This window comes from Podarcis melisellensis (assembly GCF_964234715.1).
Source record: "Podarcis melisellensis genome assembly, chromosome: 9".
NCBI classification, from domain to species: domain Eukaryota; kingdom Metazoa; phylum Chordata; class Lepidosauria; order Squamata; family Lacertidae; genus Podarcis; species Podarcis melisellensis.
This window is the reverse complement of record NC_138541.1, coordinates 16,024,641-16,045,534: the sequence shown is the minus strand read 5'-3', so window position 1 is coordinate 16,045,534 and position 20,894 is coordinate 16,024,641. Positions and strand designations below refer to the sequence as shown.

The 20,894-nt window shown below is 45.1% G+C and overlaps 1 protein-coding gene across 2 annotated transcripts in view; it reads right to left on the bottom strand.

The window, feature by feature from the left end:
• The window catches only part of MMRN1 (multimerin 1), a 66,994-nt gene extending 46,498 nt beyond the window's left edge, over nt 1-20,496 (bottom strand). For both annotated transcript variants that reach the window (XM_081924775.1, XM_081924776.1), the window contains exons 1-2: nt 19,858-20,496; nt 3,032-3,151 (exon numbers count right to left, since the gene is read on the bottom strand). In XM_081924775.1, the coding sequence (XP_081780901.1) occupies nt 3,032-3,151; nt 19,858-20,396 (659 nt within the window). In that variant the 5' untranslated portion in view covers nt 20,397-20,496. The remainder of the gene's footprint in view (nt 1-3,031; nt 3,152-19,857) is intronic.
• Nucleotides 20,497-20,894: the final 398 nt, after the last annotated feature.

Here is a 20,894-nt window from a genome sequence, read left to right as displayed (position 1 = left end):
CATAAAAAGCCATCCTATTTGTAATCCTTGCCATAGAGGTTTCTGTTTGAATTTTCATTCCCTTCGCGGGGGCAAAAATGAGTGCTTGGGAGTGCAGTGGGCTAAGGGCAAACTGGGTAAATATTCATTTTTAAGTAGCTAAAATTATGCCTTGCGCTTCAGCATGACTATGAATAAGCAGCCCAGCAAATACGTGTTATTAAGAGCATGGAATTCAGTTCCAAAATATTCATGTCCACTCAACGCTTCTGCTCAAGTGAGTCCCCGGGAACCTTCTTGGTTTTCTAGAGGAACACATAATTAACGTGGAGATTTCTGAAACCCAACTGCTTCCTAGGTGTCTTCCTACTTATTTCTTACCAAAGGGGTCTGCTTAAGATGGCCTTCGATGCAGAAGCACACACACTTGTGGCGTTGACATCTGGAATGCATGGCAAGGAACTTGCAGGACATCAGTCTGAACCTACTGCCTTATAGTGCCCATGCCAGCGATAGTCATCATTGTGTTCTCCAGATGTTGTCGGACTTCAGCTCCCATCAGCCCTGGCCATGGGTCATGTTAGTTAGTCTGGAGGGCACTTAGTTATCCCTGGTGAATACTGAAAGGCTATAGCTCTCCAAGTGAATCTCACAATGCAAAACACAAGTTGTGGGCACCTGATATCCACACATCTCGGTGTGTGAGTTATGGCTTTGCACTCAAGTAATACAGCAGCAATGTTTGTTTGGAGAAGGCACTGTAGCTTAGTGGAAGGGCATCTGCCGTCCACCGAGAACCTCTGCCAGTCAATGCCTGTTATACATTATAATCCATTTTATCCATTTATGCTGAGCCTGATTAAAAACTCAAACACACAAAACTTGGCCTTAGAATCCATGCTAAAACCACAGCAGTAACCTCACAGCAATTATATGCTGTCAGTAGGTTTTCCAGCTGAATGAAAAGATCTGTGCCTCAGGCATTTGTTTTGTATGTTTTTAAAAACCTCTGTTCGGTTGCGCTTGTACCGTTTGTAAATTATTTTGGCTGTTTCTAAGGATATGTCTGTAATAGGGACATATGTGTGGAAGGTGAGTCACAGAGGTATTATTACAATGTGGCTTCTGTGGAAGAAGGTGGGGTTTCATAGTGATGGCTGGGAGGCCACTGGGCTGGCAAGAAAGTCTTCACATGGGCAGAGGAACAGGACCTGGAAGGCTCACTTGCTGCTGCTGCTGCTGCTCTCCCACATAAGCCCTGTTGGATTGGGGCTTCCCTTTCCCTTATTGATGAAACACTTGCCTGGAAAAAAAAAGCCATCATCTTTATGATATAAGCACATGTACATCACATAGAATCGTGGAATTGTAGAGTTGAAAGGGACCCCAAGAGAAATCTAGTCCAACTCCCTGAATGCAGGAATCACAGGTAAAGAATCCCTGTCAGATGGCCATCTGTTTAAAAGTCTCCAATGAAGGAAAGTCCAGTCTAATTCACACATTACCTAAAAACACAAGCAGAACAAAGCATAATGTGCAAAGAGGGTCCTTCTTAGATGTGGTTGTTCCTGCATTCGGATGTAAGAAATAACCCCACCGCCATGCTTGAACTGAGTGTTGGTTTTGATGCTGAAACTCTTGTTGAGAAACTCCTGACTACCATGTGCTAATGAGTAAGCAAAAATGTACTATGACATTGTAAAGAGAAGTCGTTTGCCAGCTGAGCATTTCAAAGGTTTTTCCTCATCATGGCTTAAAGTCCCTTTCACATATATATTGCTCTGCAAGGATAAATAAGCAGTTCAGGTTGCCTTGGGTTGTAAATCTGTTATACTGCACTCAGCTCTTTAAGTTAAAATCTGAGCTAAAACTAATACTGTAGCCTGACTTGACTCAAAGAAGAAAAGATTCTGAGACACAAATCCATGCCCAGTTGAAATACAGAATGTCTCTGGAATCAATCTCTCTCTCTCCTTCTCCCTCTCCCTCTCTCTTCTCATTCTTGGTCAGAGAATATCTCAGATTGAGCAAGAGAGACTTGAAAATTGAAAAAAAAGGCTATGAGTTTTATGAGAGGAGATGGTATGGATTTTAAATTGCTTCAATGCCTCTGTTTTTTCTTAGGTATATGCAAACCTGCCACCTAGTGGGAAATGGTGAGTGTTTGGAACAGGGGGAAATTCACCAGTGGTGCAGTAGTAAGTTTTGAAATGCACAAGGAATTCATCATGGAGTCAGGCTCACACAGAGAGTCTGTAGGCAGCTGTGCCGATCTTCTCTCTCTCTCTCTCTCTCTCTCTCTCTCTCTCTCTCTCTCTCTCTCTCTCTCTCTCTCTTTCTCTGTGTGTGTGTGTGTGTGTGTGAGAGAGAGAGAGAGAGAGAGAGAGAGAGAGAGAGAGAGAGAGAGAGAGAGAGAGAGAGAGAGAGAGAGAGAGAGAGAGAGAGAGAGAGAGAGAAGGAGCATCTGAATTCTAGCTGCTGGAATTACAAGAGGGGAAAGGGCTTTCCTGCTCAAGTGCTATAAGCATCTGCTTGGCCATCATGAAAATACTATGTTGGACTCAATGGCCTTTGGCCTTTGACTGGATAGCCCAGCTGGTTAGAGCATGGTGTTGAAAATGCCAATGTTGCGGGTTCGATCCCTGTATATGGGATAACTGCATTGCAGGGGATTGGACTAGATGCTCAGGGTCCCTTCCAACTTGAGAGGTCCCTTCCAACCCTTCCAACAGGGTCCCTTGAGAAGGATCCAGCAGGCCCCTTCTCAAGTTGTTACATGGCAAAATACCCATTTTATTAGGATCAGCTGAAAGCCACACAACAATTAGCTGGCAAAGGATTGTGTGGAGGTTCGTACATTGAATGTTGGTGAGGGATACATGGGTTCTCATCCGTCATGAGCCATGAAGTTCAGCTGGATGACCTTGGGCCAATCAATTTCTACCCGATAAAAGGACTGTGTGCTGCAATGGACCAGTCCTCCAATTCATCACTTTGCAAGCTTATAAAAATCAGAATCCATTGGGACGGGTAGGGTGGAAGACAAGTATACCTTGATCCGCAGGGTCCTGCAATCCAGGTGCATGGCTTGGCTCTGCCTGATGCATACGTTTCTATGTTGTCAACCACGATGGTGGGCTGGAGTCTTGTGTGAACGTAGGCACACCAGTTCCTGCGTAAATAGGAGGGAGGGAAAGCAAAATTGTACACAGTTGATATCATAAATAAAAAAAAGATAAATGGGAATTGGGGGAACAGTCCATGCTGTGACTGTCTGTTGCTACATATACTGTAAGTGTCATGGACAAGTTGCTGGTCCTCACTGTGCTCTGAATTCCACCTACAAAATAGGGATAATGAAACGAGGTCAACAAGCCTCCCAGAGGCTCCACCCTCGATGCAGCTGTTTGCTGAGGGAAGATGTGTGTCCTTGTTTACAGAGGGCAGTCCTCTATTTGAAGGTTTGGATAAAAGATAAGAGGACCAAACGAAGGGAAAGTCAAAGGAGACTTGAAGTTGCCCATCAACAGTTATCACCTGGGCAAACTAACTAGGTGGGCATGAGGATACCTGGTCACTGTGTGGGAATATGTATTGCATTTCTAGTTAAATTCTACAATTTTTTTCCAAATTTGCATCTGGAGATCTAGATAAGCAGTTTGCATAATTTTACGCAAATCTGTTTCCTTGTTGGTGACGCATCTCCCTTCCTTTTAATGCGATACATCACACTGCAGCGATGGGGCAAGCATAGGAAGGTGCCTGGAGAGCATGGCCGTCTCTCGGAACAACCTGTGATGACTCTGGTGACAATAAGCAGACGGAAAGAGTTGGAGGTACCAGTGTGGTGTAGTGGTTAAAAGCGGTAGACTGGTAATCTGGTGAACCGGGTTCGCATCTCCGCTCCTCCACATGCAGCTGCTGGGTGACCTTGGGCTAGTCACACTTCTCTGAAGTCTCTCAGCCCCACTCACATCACAGAGTGTTTCTTGTGGGGGAGGAAGGGAAAGGAGAATGTTAGCTGCTTTGAGACTCCTTCGGGTAGTGATAAAGCGGGATATCAAATCCAAACTCCTCCAAGACCCCATTCAAAGTCGCCATGAGATCGAAGGCAGATTTAGGGCAGCGCGACCTGGGTGCTGAGCCTAGGGGGCGCTGCAGGGCTTCTCAATGAAGACAGAATAAATTGAGCAGAACAAAAGGTGAGAGGGTGCTGAACTTCAGCCTTGGATAGGACATCCCTCAAATTTGAAAGACTAAAGTCCACCCGACCTGAGTTTGTCCCTGGAATGCAAGGATACTGCTGTGCTTTCACTTTCTGACAAGGTCGCTCTTCAGCTATTGAGTAATGGCTTTCAGAGCCAATGCATTTCCCCTTTAGTCCCTTTAATGTTTCTTTTTCCATTCTTTGTGGGGGCTCCAGGGGATCTGCAGCAGGGCAATAATTCTTTTTAATTGGTATGCATGTATATAAAAATCAATATTTCTGTATGAATCCTTGTTTGGGTCTTTTCCCTGCAGTAAACCTATAGATGTGATTTGAGGGCAATTTTCTTTTCCCCTGTCCCTTTCGCTCCTTTTTTCCTTCTGGCGTTGTCAGGAAGAAGCAATTTAAGTGAAATAAAAATGTGCTATAATAATTTACCGTTGTTGTTATTATCATCGTCTTCATCATCATTATCATCAATATTATGAATATCACACCACTGGGGTTGCATTTCAGAGAAAGTTCTAACATTGCAGCAGATAAGATGCACACACACACACACACTTTCTATGTGTTTAGCTGGGAAGGGAAGTAGGTAAATATCTCTCCCTTGGAGTTAGAAAAGGAAAAGGGGAAAAGCATATGACCATTTAAAAATTATTATTATTATTATTTTGCTGGATCAGGCTTGGAATAAATGAATCATCTATCTAACACTTTTAACTCTGTTCACTATTTCATCTTACTTCCACATTGATCTGAATTCTTTTTTAAAAAAGAACTTTGTATGAAAACGTGCATTTAAACCCACATTTAAATGTGTATATTCAAACATATTTTCTTACAAAATAACTTTTCCAAATGTCTTTTCTCTCAAGAAAACACATTTTCAAATGAACTTTGAAGCCTTTTGTTTGAGGTTTCCACATGCCTGCTTTAACCATAATGCTTCCTCTAAGGAGTTTTGGGCATTAAACATTGTTTCACCACCACCGCAACATCGTCCTCACAACAGTCCTGTGAGGTAGGTCAGACTGAGACACAGCCTCAGAGTCCCCTGCGAGCCTGACAGCCAAGCGGAGATTTGAACCCAGGTTCTCCCCAGTTCAAGCCTAACACTCTGCCTATGAACCCCACACGGCTGGAAGCGGCTGCCTCCGATCTTCCTGGGTACAAAGTAAAAACGGATGACGGTGTCCTGATGATGGGTCCTTTGCATTGGCCAGACTTCCGTGCATATGCCAGAGTTGGCAAGGCAGGCATAACTCATCGATTACATGCTGACACTGATGTGTTTTGGAGCAGCTGCCTTGGGGCCTTGGCAAATGCCTTGACCAAATCACCCCATGGAGCCAGCCTTGATCATTCATAACAATGATCATTTGGGAAAGCAAGGTGATGAAGGAGGGGGGAAATAACCAACAACCCATATCCTTTCTTTTTAAAAGCAAGCTTGCAAGGATAGGGGGGAAATGAGATAATCTGAATGCTCATTAGCAAAAGAATATTAGGAGGGCGGGCTGTGGTGCTAGAATCCAAAGGGAGTGTTGTCTGCTGGCTTAAGGGGTTGGCTAGACTTTTATGCCTTCTGTACATATGGTGCAGTTGGCAGCACAGGCCCTAACTGGGTACAAGCTGGTGTGTTTTGGAGCCATCGATCTCAGCCTGCATCCCTACAGCATCCCTGGACCACCCTGGCTGAGTCTGGCTGGACGCCCCCATTCTCTTCATCTCCCCACCACTGCGCCAGTCATGTGAAGTTTTATTAATGCGAAATGAGAACATCTTTCACCAGATTTATTAGTAATAGTAGCATTATTCTTGCCAAGAGCAAATGCCTTGAATTCCTGCCTGAACCTGCGAGGGAGGAAAAGCCCGACTCTTTCCAGCTTGCAGGTCTGAAGGGGAGCCTACCATATCCAAACTTTCCAAAACAATATGAACAAGAAACAGCCTTCCTTCAAAATCCACATTTCTTCCAGTTTCGCAATGCAATTCTCCAAGCAAACAAGGTGTACAAAAAATGCACGTTGTTACAGGTTTGGTGTAGCAGAGTTTGGGGGGTGCAAGGGTTAGAATGTTGGGTAATGTTAGAAATTAAGGGAAGGTAGGATTCAGGTAGAGGGATGCGGGTGGCGCTGTGGGTTAAACCACAGAGCCTAGGGCTTGCCGATCAGAAGGTTGGCGGTTCAAATCCCCGCGATGGGGTGAGCTCCTGTTGCTCGGTCCCTGCTTCTGCCATTCTAGCAATTTGAAAGCACGTCAAAGTGCAAGTAGATAAATAGGTACCGCTCTGGTGGGAAGGTAAACGGCGTTTCCATGCGCTGCTCTGGTTTGCCAGAAGCGGCTTAGTCATGTTGGCCACATGACCCGGAAGCTGTACGCAGGCTCCCTTGACCAGTAAAGTGCTGCAACCCCAGAGTTGGTCACGACTGGACATAATGGTCAGGGGTCCCTTTACCTTTAGGATTCAGGTAATATTTGGAGTATGGGAGGGACAATGTCAGGCCAATGAAAAATACAGGCTAAGCTACTTTTCCAGGCCTAGGTCTCACTTGGGATAGAAGTCTTTAAAAGTGACAAAAAGTGGGGGGAACAAGTCATTAATTCATCAGTGGAAACCATCAACCAGGTAAGAGGCTCTTCTGGTGAGGAGGGAGGTTGCCAAGGAGGCGGGTGTGTGTTGTGAAATTTCGAGGTTGGGGAAGAAGGACTCTGTGAGCTGCTGTGAAGGCCAGAACCATCTTGGCAGGCAGGGAAAGAAGCATGGAGATGTCTGAGAATCCAGTGCTGTGCTGCTGTGAAGGATGTGAGATGTGAGAGATGTGAATGCTGTGAACTCTCTCTCAATTGAAAGCTTCCAGTATAAATATGTGTAAATAAATCGTATTTCAAAGACACCGCAGACTCCACCATGCCTCATTTCCCCCAACAGAACACAGACCCTGGTTAAGTTCCAAGACACTTTAGAATCTTGTGCACTGCTTGGCCAGGAGCCATACAATGTGGTAAAGTGTGCAAAAAAAAAATGCATATAGACACAAAAATCGCATAGAAAATGTGTATCTTAGGAAAAGATACACATTGATGCATTGAGATGCAGATTAATTTTCATGAGGAATTTTTAAATTTAAAACAACAACAACGCAAAGAAGAACTGGAATTTAAGACTTCGAAAATGAGAGGAAAAATAGGGAGTCAGCCACACAGCTGCAATTATAACATTATGTGTGTTACAAAAATGTGACACCAGGTGGCGGTGTAAAGCTCAATGGCTAATTGCATATATATATATTTTATAGTGGGTTTTCTTCCATAGCATTTCCATAGCGTTTTTTATATCTGTGTAGACCTGGCCTAAGAGTGATGTATTTGCCCAGCCCTACGCTCTATCAACTCATATCCATCATGGCAAAACACACAGAGACCCACCCACAGCCATATAACATGAGGGCCTCTGAACCCCCCCTCATTTTTGCAGGAGACAAGTGACCCTGCAAAAACGGGGTGGTTTCGCCCAGTTTTACTTCAGATCATCACTTCCCCCTACTTTCTCTCAGCAATTCCTTATGACTTCCCACTTATTATAATGTGTGTTGAAGCTCCCTTTATGGATTTGCACTAGTTGCTGATACTATTGTTGATATTCTTTCTCCTCCTCCTCCTTTTAATTTATTACCCACCCTAAGTCCAGAGAGTGAGTTCACAGCAACTTAAAACGCAACATTAAAACAGCTTTTAAAGTTTCCAAATTACAGAGAATGCTACCACAAAATATGGGATGGGTTCCGAAAATATACAGCTCAGGTGTCAAAGGCTCCGAGCACTTTTGGAGCATCTTTTAAAAGTTATCAGGCTCGTCTTTTTCTAGCATGCAGGTGAGGTAAGTGGTGGGGAAAGCTTCGTGAGCCTGGCCAGTCTTTTGTAATGATAAATACTTACCGTATATTTTGCTCTATAAGACTCACTTTTTCCCTCCTCAAAAGTAAGGGGGAATGTGTGTGCGTCTTATGGAGCGAATGCAGGCTGCGCAGCTATCCCAGAATCCAGAACAGAAAGAGGGATCGCTGCTTTCACTGCGCAGCGATCCCTCTTGCTCTTCTGGCTTCTGAGATTCAGAATATTGTTTTTCTTGTTTTCCTGCTCCAAAAACTAGGTGCGTCTTGTGGTCTGGTGCGTCTTATAGAGCGAAAAATACGGTGGTTCCTGAGCCAGGTCACAGCTTCACACGCTATTCATATCTTAAGACAGGATTTGTGAAGGAAAAGACAATGGGGAGGCTTTTCCATTTTCCTTTGACCTTGCAGAGAAAACATTTGCTCAGTTTGGGAATCAAAATGGTTTCAGGTTGGTCTTCCTGTGCTGATCTATGTACGTGCTTGGTTGGTACACTTATGAACATTTAACATATATCCAAGACCTCAAAATTCCTATCACAGCAGTAGCTCAGTTGGTTAGAGTGTGGTGCTGATAATGCCAAAATTGCAGGTTAAAACCCCATATGGGACAGCTGTATATTCCTGCATTGCAGGCAGTGGCGTAGCGTGGGTTTTCAGCACCCGGGGCAAGGCAAGTAATTTGCACCCCCTAACCCATGGATTTGCGCCCCCTAACCCATGGATTTGCGCCCCCTAACCCGTGGATTTGCGCCCCCTCACCCTAACCCCCAGATGTTGCACCCGGTGCGGCCGGCCCCCCCTGCACCCCCCACGCTACGCCACTGATTGCAGGGACTTGGACTAGATGATCCTCAGGGTCCCTTCCGACTCAACAATTCTATGATGATTCATGGTTCATGTGTTCCTAAAATTACCCAGCAGATGGCAACCTTCCCTAACACACAATCATATCAGTCTTTCAATATTCTTATATTAGGCTCTGCAAAAAGTTCTTATATTTTAATTCTGTATTTAATTCTATAATTCTATAAATTTATATTCAATAATAATAGCAATAGGAAGTTGAATTATGGTGTCATATTAGTGTTTTATAGAGCTATTTCTCCTTTTGAGTTCTCTGCTCCCACAGCATCGGAACGCGATTAATAGTACCTCCACTATATTAGACTCTGTATGCTTCTGAATACCAGTTGCTGGAAACCTCAGGACGGGTGAGAATAGGATGCTGGACTAGATAGGCTGCTGGCCTGATCCTGCAGACTCTTCTTATGTTCTTAGCAGGAGAAACACCAAAGTCATGTTTACAGTGGTGCGATGCAATAACCCCCAGATTTCTTGCCTGCATGCAAGTTGATATTGCATGTCATGCAAACACAGGCAAATTTGCAAAAAAAGCAAACAAGTGACAAACAAACCAGGTCCTGTAATCCCTGCATCTGCGGAAGACCTAATGGCATGCTAAGCGCAGTGATAAATTAATAGTGTGCGATGGGGCGGCTGAACTTGCTGTCTGAACAGCAGCAGAGATGTGGGAGGAAAGCACGGTTTTTAATGGATAAGCAATCCATGCGCCGTTTGTCTCCTGCTGTGCTCTGGATGTGTGTTTGCCTTGAATTTAATTGCTGAGCTGTTTTAATGCACTGGGTTTTTATATATATACAGTATACTGTCTTATGCAATTTTATTGTTCACACAGCTCAGAGAGAATTCTTTCTCTAAGTGGTGAACAAACATCACCGGATGAAAGTCGCTGTGGGGAGGGCTGCACTGGGGGGGGGGATGCCCCCATTGCCTATCACAGGGGCAGGGAAACTTTTTCCGATCCAAGGCTGCATTCCTTTCTGTGCAACTTCCCAAGGGCCACAAGGCAGTGGTGGACAGGGTTGGAGCCAAAAGTGTTTGGAGCCAATTATGAAACTTTTAAAGGTAAAGGTAAAGGGACCGCTGACCATTAGGTCCAGTCATGACCGACTCTGGGGTTGCGGCGCTCATCTCGCTTTATTGGCCGAGGGAGGCGGCGTACAGCTTCCGGGTCATGTGGCCAGCATAACTAAGCCGCTTCTGGCGAACCAGAGCAGCGCATGGAAACGCCGTTTACCTTCTCGCCGGAGTGGTACCTATTTATCTACTTGCACTTTGACGTGCTTTCGAACTGCTAGGTGGGCAGGAGCAGGGACAGAGCAACGGGAGCTCACCCCGTCGCGGGGATTTGAACCACCAACCTTCTGATTGGCAAGTCCTAGGCTCCACCCATGTCTCACCCATGAAACTTTTACCTTTGCACAAAAGGTAGGCTACTTTCTACGCAAATGCTCTCAAACACCACTCTGGATTAGAGTTCAAAGACAGCTCCCACCACCCAAAAACATTTAGGCTGCAAATCAGTGTCGGGTGTGTGTGTGGATTTGCTCCCCAGGCTGCAGGCTCCTTACCCTTGATCCATTAGAAAATGTAGCCAGGCTTTGCCACTGTTTGATGCACCGTGTGATCGCATTGTGTCTGGGGCAGGCGCATGCCCCCTTGCTGGGGGCATGAGGTCAGCCCTCAGTGCTAAAGCTGTGCTCTAAACCACTGAGCCTCTTGGGCTTGCCAGTCAGAAGGTGAGCGCTTTGAAACCCTGCAATGGGGTGAGCTCCTGTTGCTCTGTCCCAGTTCCTGCCGACCTAGCAGTTCAAAAGCACACCTGTTGAAGTAGATAAATAGGTACTGCTGTGGCGGGAAGGTAAATGGCATTTCCATGCTCTCTGGTTTCCGTCATGGTGTTCCATTGTGCCAGAAGCGGTTTAGTCCTGCTGGCCACATCACCCAGAAAGCTGTCTGTGGACAAACGCTGGCTCCCTCGGCCTGAAAGCAAAATGAGTGCTGCAACCCCAAAGTTGCATTTGACTGGACTTAACTGTCCAGGGTCCTTTACCTTACCTTTATACCAAAAGCATACATGCTTTTGAAATGTAGTGTGGTTTCCAAAACTAACTCAAAATGGGCTTTCAACTGGGCATCTCCACACTATGTGGACAAGGGGTGCAGTTTCTGCTACGTATTTTTTTGTAGAAGTATTTAAATACTGCCGTATCACAAAATATTAGGGAGGGGGTACAGCGGCATAGACAAAACCCTTTAAAAGCAACACGGGACTACAGCTAAAAGACCAGCTGCAAAAGAATTATTATTTTTTAGGCCTGCTGGCTTTTAAAATAAATGAAAAGTCATCAACAGAAAGTAAAAGCGAGGGTAGCAGCATAGGACCGGTGACATTAAATGCCTGGTTTCTGGTTTGGGTCAGTTGGACTTTATTAACACAATAAAAATCTAGGAGGTCTCATCTGGAAGATCTCACATTGAGAACACCTCAGAACAGGCATAAAAATTTGCAACGGGACCTCTGTAGCATCCAGCAAAAACCTATTACTGTACAGTGGTACCCTGGGTTACATACGCTTCAGGTTACAGACTCCGCTAACCCAGAAATAGTGCTTCAGGTTAAGAACTTTGCTTCAGGATGAGAACAGAAATCGTGCTCTGGCAGTGCAGTGGCAGCAGGAGGCCCCATTAGCTAAAGTGGTGCTTCAGGTTAAGAACAGTTTCAGGTTAAGAACGGACCTCCGAAACAAATTAAGTACTTAACCCGAGGTACCACTGTATAACTTAAATGGCCTTTATTGCTTTAAATGTTGCTTAGAGAACCAAACCCATCTATCCCTCATATCTGACAGACCCAGTATGAGGCAGATTAGGAATACCAGGCTAAACCATAAGCAGTGGTTAAAGGTTTCAGGTATGAGTCGCCTCACAGGGTACCCTGCCAAGAATGTGCTTTTCTGCTCCAGAACAGGTTGTACTACATAATTAATAACATGGAAAGGAAATAACATGTGTTTTCTGCAGGATTTGAGGCCTTGACACTTTGTACTGCATTGTGGCAAACGCTTCTTTTCTCTCATCACTTGTTCCCTTTGTCCATGCAGCAGCTATAATGTTTGGACGGTGAATCATCTGGTTCCTGTATCCAGCATGCTGTCATTTTATTTTATTTTATTTTATTTTTAAATTGTGGTTACTTTACCACCCAGGGCGACATTTTCCACCGCATGACAAAAATACAGGAGTCCTGCTGCATCAGGCCAAAGGCCCACCTAGTCCTGCTTCTTGCCCTCACAGTGGCCAACCAGAGGCCTCTTGGAAGCCTTCAAGCTGGACATGAGCACAGTAGCCATCTTTTGCTCCAGCAGTGGTGACCTTGGAGACCTCGGGGTCTCAGATTTCAGTGGCACTCTGTGTGACACCAAAATCCACCCCCTGTAACGCCCAAGAAGCTCTGCACCCTGTGTGGCCACACTGGTTGTGCTCCCCTAGACCTGCCTTCCACCTGTCTTGAATGTTCTAAAATTCAGCTTCCTTGGTGTTATGTACTGAGTTGAATAGAATCCAAAAGGCAGCAGTCTGATTGGTCCTAGAACAATAGGATTCAGAATGCAGCAGTCTGATTGGTCCTAGAACAATAGGATCCAGAATCCAGCAGTCTGATTGGTCCACAGGAGCCACCCAATCCAGCTCCAGGTGGAAGGGAATCCGCAACCTGATTGGCCTACAGGAGAATCCTGGAATTAGCCAATCACGTGGGGGCCATTGTGTAAATAATGTATATATATATAGCAGACATTCTGGGGGAACTTCCATTTCTCCTTACCACTATGAGCAGAATAAAGAGCATGAAATCCACTCTTGACACCAAGTATATTTCCCTTGGGTGGGTGACACAAGGGTCCAGTCTTATGAGCTTCTCTCTGTCCACTTTTCCCACGCCGTACATAATTTTATATACTTTTTATCAATTCTCCCATAACCCATCGGCTTTCAAGATTGAAAAGCCCCCAAATGCTGTTGCCTTTCATCAGAGGATAGTTGCTCCATCTCCTTGATTGCTATAATTGCCATTTGGTTCCAGAAGAGCCTGCTAGACAAAGATTTGTCTAGCCAAGTATCAGGTTTTCACACGAGCCAACCAGATACCTATTGGCAGCCCGCAAGCAGAGCATGTGTTCAACAGGACTCTTCTGCTTGATCTCTAAACAATGGGTATTGCTCTTGATACCTGAAGTATCAGTGCTTAGCTATCAAATCTCTTTACTGTTTTCAAGCCATTTCTGGAGTCCTGTATTGGACTCAGTCTAGCCCCAAAGAACAAGATTCTTAGAGGTACCTCTTTTGCTAAGGTTTGTGTGAAGATGCTCCTCCTGTTTCCATCACCTCTGGAGCAACTATGGCAATAGAGCTGGAGGCAGCAGATCCCATTGCAGGACCCAGCCTCAACAGTGGGACTCTGAGCACTTACTGGGTCTTCATAGTACTTTGCTGTTGATGCGACAGACATAGGGTGGTAGGCAATGAATCAGATCTGATAGTGCAAGGATTTCCACTTGTGCAATGAAACCTCTCCTCCGTCTTCCCTCCCCATGTACCCCCAATGCCCTCCCCAAAGCTACTCCAGAGGACTGGGGGAAACCCAGAACAGATTTAGAGGTTGCAAGGGGAGAGGAGAACAAAAGAAAGTTGCACTGCACAGCCAAAAGTCTTTGCACTGGCCGATCTACTTCAATGGGTCCCACCCTTGTATTGTTTTCCCCATGCAAGTGTGGACAAGGGAGGGTTGATGGAGTCAGGACAAGGCAAGCGATGATCTTACAGCCCTGGCAAAGTCGCCCAGTGCTTTCCTTTCATTTTGTATTGCATTGTGGAAATTTAATATAGCAGCCACCTGACACTGCCATGGAGCCATTCACAGGGCGACTGTGATGCTGGGTGGGAGCGAGTGATTGTAGGTTTCAGCATTGACAGGCTCGTAAAAATAGAGGAACAGCAGTGGTTTGAGCGAAACTGAACCCACCATGTAAACAGAGCAACAGGGAATTACTTTACTGCTAAATTTAATGTGGGAGTCAACCACTGCTGTTTTCGAGACAAGTGCGCACACATGAAGGGCGTTTAAGGCTGAAGCTTTGAGAGAGTGAATTGGCATGCAGGTTTTGAGCTAATAAATGTTTTTATTTACTCGATATTTATTTTTTAAATACTCTTCACTGTAATGATCTTAGGATATGGTACAATGTCTAGTTAGTGATTTACTTTATACAATTTTATTTGTTGGTTAAATATACGTACGTTCTTTCATTTGAGGACCACAGAGCAGTTTACAACAATTTACTGCTTGATTATGAGGGTGGGAGGAAATCAAATTACAATTTTGCACTTATATGAAACACAGAAACCATAAGGACCACAAATTACAGAAAGAGCAGGTCATAAGGGCACCCGCTTCTCTTTTCCAGCGCATTCTCAGGCTTGCAAGATCAAGGGGAGTTAATCTGGCGATTCCTGTTCAGGGAAGTTTTTAATATTTAACGCTGTACTGTTTTTAACACTTGATTGGGAGCCTCCCAGAGTGGCTGGGGAAACTCAGCCAGATGGGTGGGGTATAAATAATAAATTATTGTTATTGTTATTGTTATTGTTATTGTTATTGTTATTGTTAGTGTTAGTGTTAGTGTTAGTGTTAGTGTTAGTGTTGTTATTATAGCAGAGGGTCTAAAATCAGCCAGTTATGAACTTAGAAGACTTCTTCACCTGTTCAAGATTCCAGGGCCGGAGTAGGATGCATTACTGTCACTCTGATTTGGCTTCAGCTATCAAGGCATGATGCTCGCTTGAAGCCAAGCAAGAGAAAGAGTTATTCGCCTTGGCACTCTGGACTTATTATTAGGGGCAGAGCCATAACTCTGTGGCACAGCTTCTGCTTTGCAAGCAGAAGGTCCCCGTTTCAATCCCTGTCAACTCAGGGTAGGGCTGGGAGAGACCCCAGTCTGAAATCCAAGGGAGCACTGCCAGTCAGTGTAGGCAAAACTGAGCTGGACAGATCAATTGTCAGACTTAATAGAAGGTGGCTTCCTGTGTTCCTGCGTCAAGTAAGGAAAGGGGAGAAATTCAGTTCAGCTTGCACTCTAATGCAGACCTACCCGGTTTGCACTTCCCATTACAATATGTGGACAGAAATGCCGTTATCCTGCAAAATTTGCATTTCTCAAAAATTTACAGGGCGGTTCCCGAGCAAAAAAAAGTATACACAAATCTGTATATTTGGGGAAAGCTTGCATTAAAATGTGAAAATAACATCTCCAAATGTTCCATATTAGGGGCAATTGCTTGTAAAAAAATAAATGCCTACCAAAATGTGTGCATTAGAGGGGAAATGTACCCTAAGATCCTAACTAATTTTTAATGAGTTATTTTATATATATATAAAATCGCAAATGGATTGAGAAATAGGATGCACTGATCTTAAATGTGAAGCTAGGAGAAGCCAAAGTCAACAATTTGCCCATCCCTAGTGACAGGACCACAAAACAGGCAATAATGTGTGTAGGCAGATAAGGAGGGGGCTTCCTGAATCTTTGGCCCTCCCCTCTTGCATCCTCACTTTTTGAGACAATAAAATTCTAAAAGGACCCTCCCAAGCCCCTTGTAACTGCAATTTGTTTTAACTGATTTTAATACTGAACTTTAACTTCTTGTAATTTGGTTCTGGGACCTGTTGGCGAAGGACAGGTAATAAAATTATTATTAAAGAGGATGATGGAACTTTTAGCTCTAAGATGTGCGACTCCTAACTAGGAGAACATGCACAATTTGAGCTCCTTAGCATGAAAAATTCCTCTCATCTTCCAACAGGTGGCAATGTAAGAAGCTACTTCTCAGAAGATAAGGATGCACCTTGTCGCATTTCCTTTTCAAAAACCTTTATCACAGGCCTTTCTGCGCATTGATTTTTTTTTTGGAGTGTTCATTAAATTTCTTATCTGTGCGATATTCGTTATGCAAATGGCGCTGGATGAGGCAGGTGCGTCTTCTGTCTTCTGCAAAGCACAGCAAGCAGGTGTGCGGCATCGCTAGAGTCGAGGAGTTTGGAACAAAAGGCCTTGCCTTCACTGGCATTAGGATACCTTGTGTGAATGGAATGGAAGCGTGTGTGCAGAAAAGTTCTTAAAGTTTGCAATTTGGTGCTGGAAGTGAAGCAAGAAGAAAAGTAGGAACACTTCTGGCAGCTTTCAGAGAGAAGAGTTCTCTGCTATCATGTTAAACGGCAGCACTTGGGAAGATGGCAAAAACAAACAAGCAAAAAAAAACCCAACACAACCCACTGCCAGGCTTCTATTGATGGTCCAGATCAGAAAGAAATATTTCTCCCCCTGTGATTATAATCTCATAGCTAAGCATCACCTTCACAGTCAAAGGAGTCTTGAGAGACAAATTAGATTCTTGGCTCTACATTTCTCACACTGTTCAACAAGCACACAATGTCACGATGATACCCAGTAATCTTCCCTGCATGAGGGAAGCTGGGAAAACATGTACTTAGATTTGGTTGTGTGTGTTTTGTAAGCCACCGGGTGTATGTTTTCTGCAATTAACATCCTTTTTTATAAAAAAAGCAAGCTCTGGTTTATCTGTGGCTGGTTGTATCGCACCTCCTTCTCCTTTCGCATGAAAAGGTGATGAAAGGAAAGGCTGTCAGATTACCTGGAATGTTTGTAATGTAATTGCACCTGAGTGGTCCAAGGGGCCTGATTGCAGCCTGCCCCTGTCTGGTGCTTCCCAGAGGTTTTGGACTACAACTTCCATCAGCCCAAGCCAACATGATCATGCTCACTGTGGCAGTTGCAGTCGAAAAGAGCTGGAAAGCACCTGCTTGAGGGAAGACTGACTTATTCTGCGCTTAGCAGGGAGACAGAATAAACTAAACTAAACTAGGAGCAAAGTTCTAGCAAAAAGGCTCCCAGGGCAGCTTTCGAATATCAACGAGAAAGTCCTTGCCCTCACAAAAGGAAAAGGGACTGGGGAGGGAGGAGGGAGGAAAAAAATGCAATCTCAATCTTTCACTCATAGTTACAGAAGCTTTGTAGGCAGCAGCAGTGGACATATTTGGAAAGAAGTCAAATATTTGTGGCTTTTCAGCAAAGCTGATGGAAGGCATGATAACAGCATGATAATAGATCATGGCTAGTAGCTCTTAATAGCCTTGGCCTCCAAGACTTTGTCTAATCCTCTTTTAGAGCCATCCAAGTGGCAGGGAGTTCCATAGTTTAACACTGTGAATAAATTGTTCTTTGATCTGTCCTACACACCTAACAATAATCTCCATTGGATGTCCACAAATTCTAGCACTATGAGAGAGGAGGAAGAACTCGTCTCTACTCACTTTCTCCATTAATCACACTTTCCCCAGTCAGGGGCTAAAGAAGTTGCAGTGACCAAAATTTTTGTTCTTTGTACCCCAACTTAACACCCTGCACTGCATCTGTTTCCCTGTGGTGCCTACCACAGCTCTACAAAACATGGGAGTGTGCAAGCCGTGGGCTTCTGCTCCTTTCTGGAACATTTTAATATGTTTTCCAAAGCTGGATTCATCTCCAGGCTTATAGTCCTTTAATATCCGGTCTGGTTCATAGTGTTAAATTTATTTCTGTAATATAATGCTATTATTTCAGCAGGCAGAAACAGCAAAAATGCACATGGGGGAAACACTAAGCATTTCAATGCTCTTATAATTTGTACACATTGTCCCTGCACATACCATCTGAACAAATGGCTTAATTTCGCCACATAGTCATTATTCATGTAATTTGGGCAAATGCATTCCAAAAATAAAAAAGTGGGTGATTAGAATGGGTTGCATCCATCTTTCTTTGGAGCTGTTCCATGCATGTCCAAAGTAGATCCCACTAGGTCAAATGGAATGTACTCTCCAGGAAGCATTCATTGGATCGCTGGCCTGAGAGAAGCTAAATGACTCAGATTTTTAAACAACTTAGAATTAACACCCAGGAGTGTGGTGTAATGGTTAGAGCAGGGGTATTCAATGTGGTGCCCTCCAGCTGTTGTTGGACTCCAACTCCCACAAATCCCTGACCATTGTCCGTGCTGCCTGGAGAGGATGGGAGTTGTAATCTGACGATGTCATCTGTCTAATTCTAGATAGGAGCATCTGTTCAAACACCCCACTCAGCTATGAAGCTCACTGCATGATTTTGGGCCAATCGCCACCTCGCAACGTAATCTACCTCTCAGGGTTGCTATGAGGATAAAAGCTGGGAGAGAGAGAAATAGACAGCCATGTGTATCATATCTTAAGTTTCTTAGAGGAGAGAGGGGTTGCTGGCATCGATCTGTCTTGAGAGACAGTGGAGTGTGCCTCTGAGGGTGAAGTCAAACTGTGGTGTTAGCAGAAGTGACCTCTCTGAGGTGCAAACCTGGGCCGTGTGTATGGGCTGCCTAGACAACAAGACCCCCCCCCCTCAGCCTCACTAATGTGGACCAAAGGAAAGCAGAGCAATACGTTTGGCACCAGCTTGGCTGCAGGAGTTACCAGAAGGAGATGTAAGGCTAAGGGACTCCACTCCAAATCTGTGTAGGGTTTACTCCTTAGCCTTTACTTCTCCCAAAGATGTCCCTCAAGGCAGCAGAGGTTTAGGATCAGAGTTTTCCTTCTCCTAGACTGGTACCTTCCCAGGGTGACAAACCCCATCTGCCCCTCACTACAGCACATACAAAAACCGCCTTCTTGACCATTGGACCCACTATTGGTCTTGTCCACTCAATCTGCTGGAGCCTGTCTCCTCATGCAGGGGAAGAAGAAGAAGAAGAAGAGTTTGGATTTGATATCTCACTTTATCACTACCCTAAGGAGTCTCAAAGTGGCTAACATTCTCCTTTCCCTTCCTGCCCCACAACAAACACTCTGTGAGGTGAGTGGGGCTGAGAGACTTCAGAGAAGTGTGACTGTCCCAAGGTCACCCAGCAGCTGCATGTGGAGGAGCGGAGATGCGAACCTGGTTCACCAGATTACGAATCTACTACTCTTAACCACTACACCACACTGGCTCTCAACTCTAACTCACCGAGCATTCAAAACCCATTGCCTATCTTCACCTGGTTTAGCCGGCCAAATGAAGCCATTCCTGGGGTGGGCTGTTGTCGCATGCAGGCAGCTTCTGGGAGCCACAGATGAGAGCTGAGTGTCAGGTGGGGACCAAAGATCAACATATCCAGAAGGGGCACAATGTGTGCCCAATCCCTACTACCCCTCCCTGAACACCCCATACACCCCAGGTGGAGAGATCCTCCACTCAGGTAAGCAAGAATATGTATTCAAGTCAGGCAAATACAGTCAAGAGTGCCAAGCAGGGCTTGTGAGGGGTGTGGTCAATGTGTGCATAACTTGGCCACTGTAACTTGGATCTAGGATTCTAAACCATGGTTTGTCCTCAAAACAATGGCTTGCTGTGTTCTCTCTGTATGTTGTCAATGCAACAATAAAGCATTTGTCAATTACCAGGTGCTGCACAGGACAGGACATTCCTAAACCCCTCTTCCCCTTTACTAAATTTCTGGTTTTGTTTTGTTTTTTAATACTGCAATACCTTGCACTACAGACTCTCGCTGAAATCCTGCACATATCAGCTTTATCTCCCAATGAAATCAACAGGATTTAAACAGTGGCAGGATCACAGCCACTCCTCCCATCACTGCACTTTGTCAATTTGGAGCAGCCAACCCTCTTTAGCTATGACCTTACAGGACACTTCCAGGCCTTTATCCCAGGAATTCAGGCCAAATTGAGCACAAGAAGGAGCCTTGCACAGGATGCCACGAGTTGAGTTGGGTTCTCTAGGTACAATGAGCAAAGAGGAGGGGGGAAAAGAGTTAAACGGTTCTGCTTACTTTCCTCTGGTGGTTTCGAAGCTGGGCTTTTTGAGATCTGCATTCTGCTTGCTGCTATCATCTGAATGTCTGGAAGACCTGCTCACCGTAGTCCCTTGGTTTTTCTCAGAAACTTCCTTTGGAGGAAGGCGATTCCAAGGATGGTATGGTGGAGGAACCCCTGCATTGCTAGGCAGGATGAATCGCTTCCCGTTGGGAGAACCGCCGTCACTGTTATTCCCTGGGCTAGGAGTTACGGTAAGGGCCAAGGGTGTCTTCTGCTCTGATGGAGTTTGCAACCCCTGTGCCTCTTTCGTGGCTAGAGGAGAGCTGTGCTTTTCACCTTCCTCTTGGCTTGCATTCAGCAAAGCATCCGGCTTCTCTGAAGTAGGAGGCAGGGAGGTTGCCGATACATTTCTGAGGTCCTGCGTCTCAGGTGAAGTCAAGCCCAGGTGGCTGCTCTCCGCTTCGCTCTCCACCGCAGGTGCGCTGGTTGCTTCAACTTCAGCAGTGCTGCACCCCAAGGCCAGCAAGCTCAGCAGCAGGAATACCTCCCTCATTCTCTTGGCTTGTGGGAACTTTGCAGCGACTCTCTCATATATAGAAGACTGTGGATGCTTCCCTGTCTCAAAGCCGCTGCTTTCACAATGAACCTGCAGTGAATCCCCGGTTGGGGATTTTATTTGTGGCGGAGAGAGGAAACAGGTTTTTGAGTGTTTGAAGCTGGACCGAGGAAGCTCTCTTTCCTGTTTCGATGGATTCCTCTGTGACCTGTGACCTCTTGGAGCTCTGGAGCCAGTATGTTGTAGGGGAAAGCAAAGAGGGCTGCCTTTGTTGGAGCTACAGGATGAGGAATAATGGCACAATGCGAACATGGAAATATACTGTCCATGAAACCGCTTCAAGGGGGATGGGTGGGGAATAAGAAGTGCTGAGTAACTTCCTTTTGACGTTGGTTAGCAGCAAAGAACATGAGAGACCTGCCCAATATGATGGAATCCTAAAGTACCACATCCCTATGCTGAGTACATGCAAAATAGTTCCCAAGCAGCACTCTG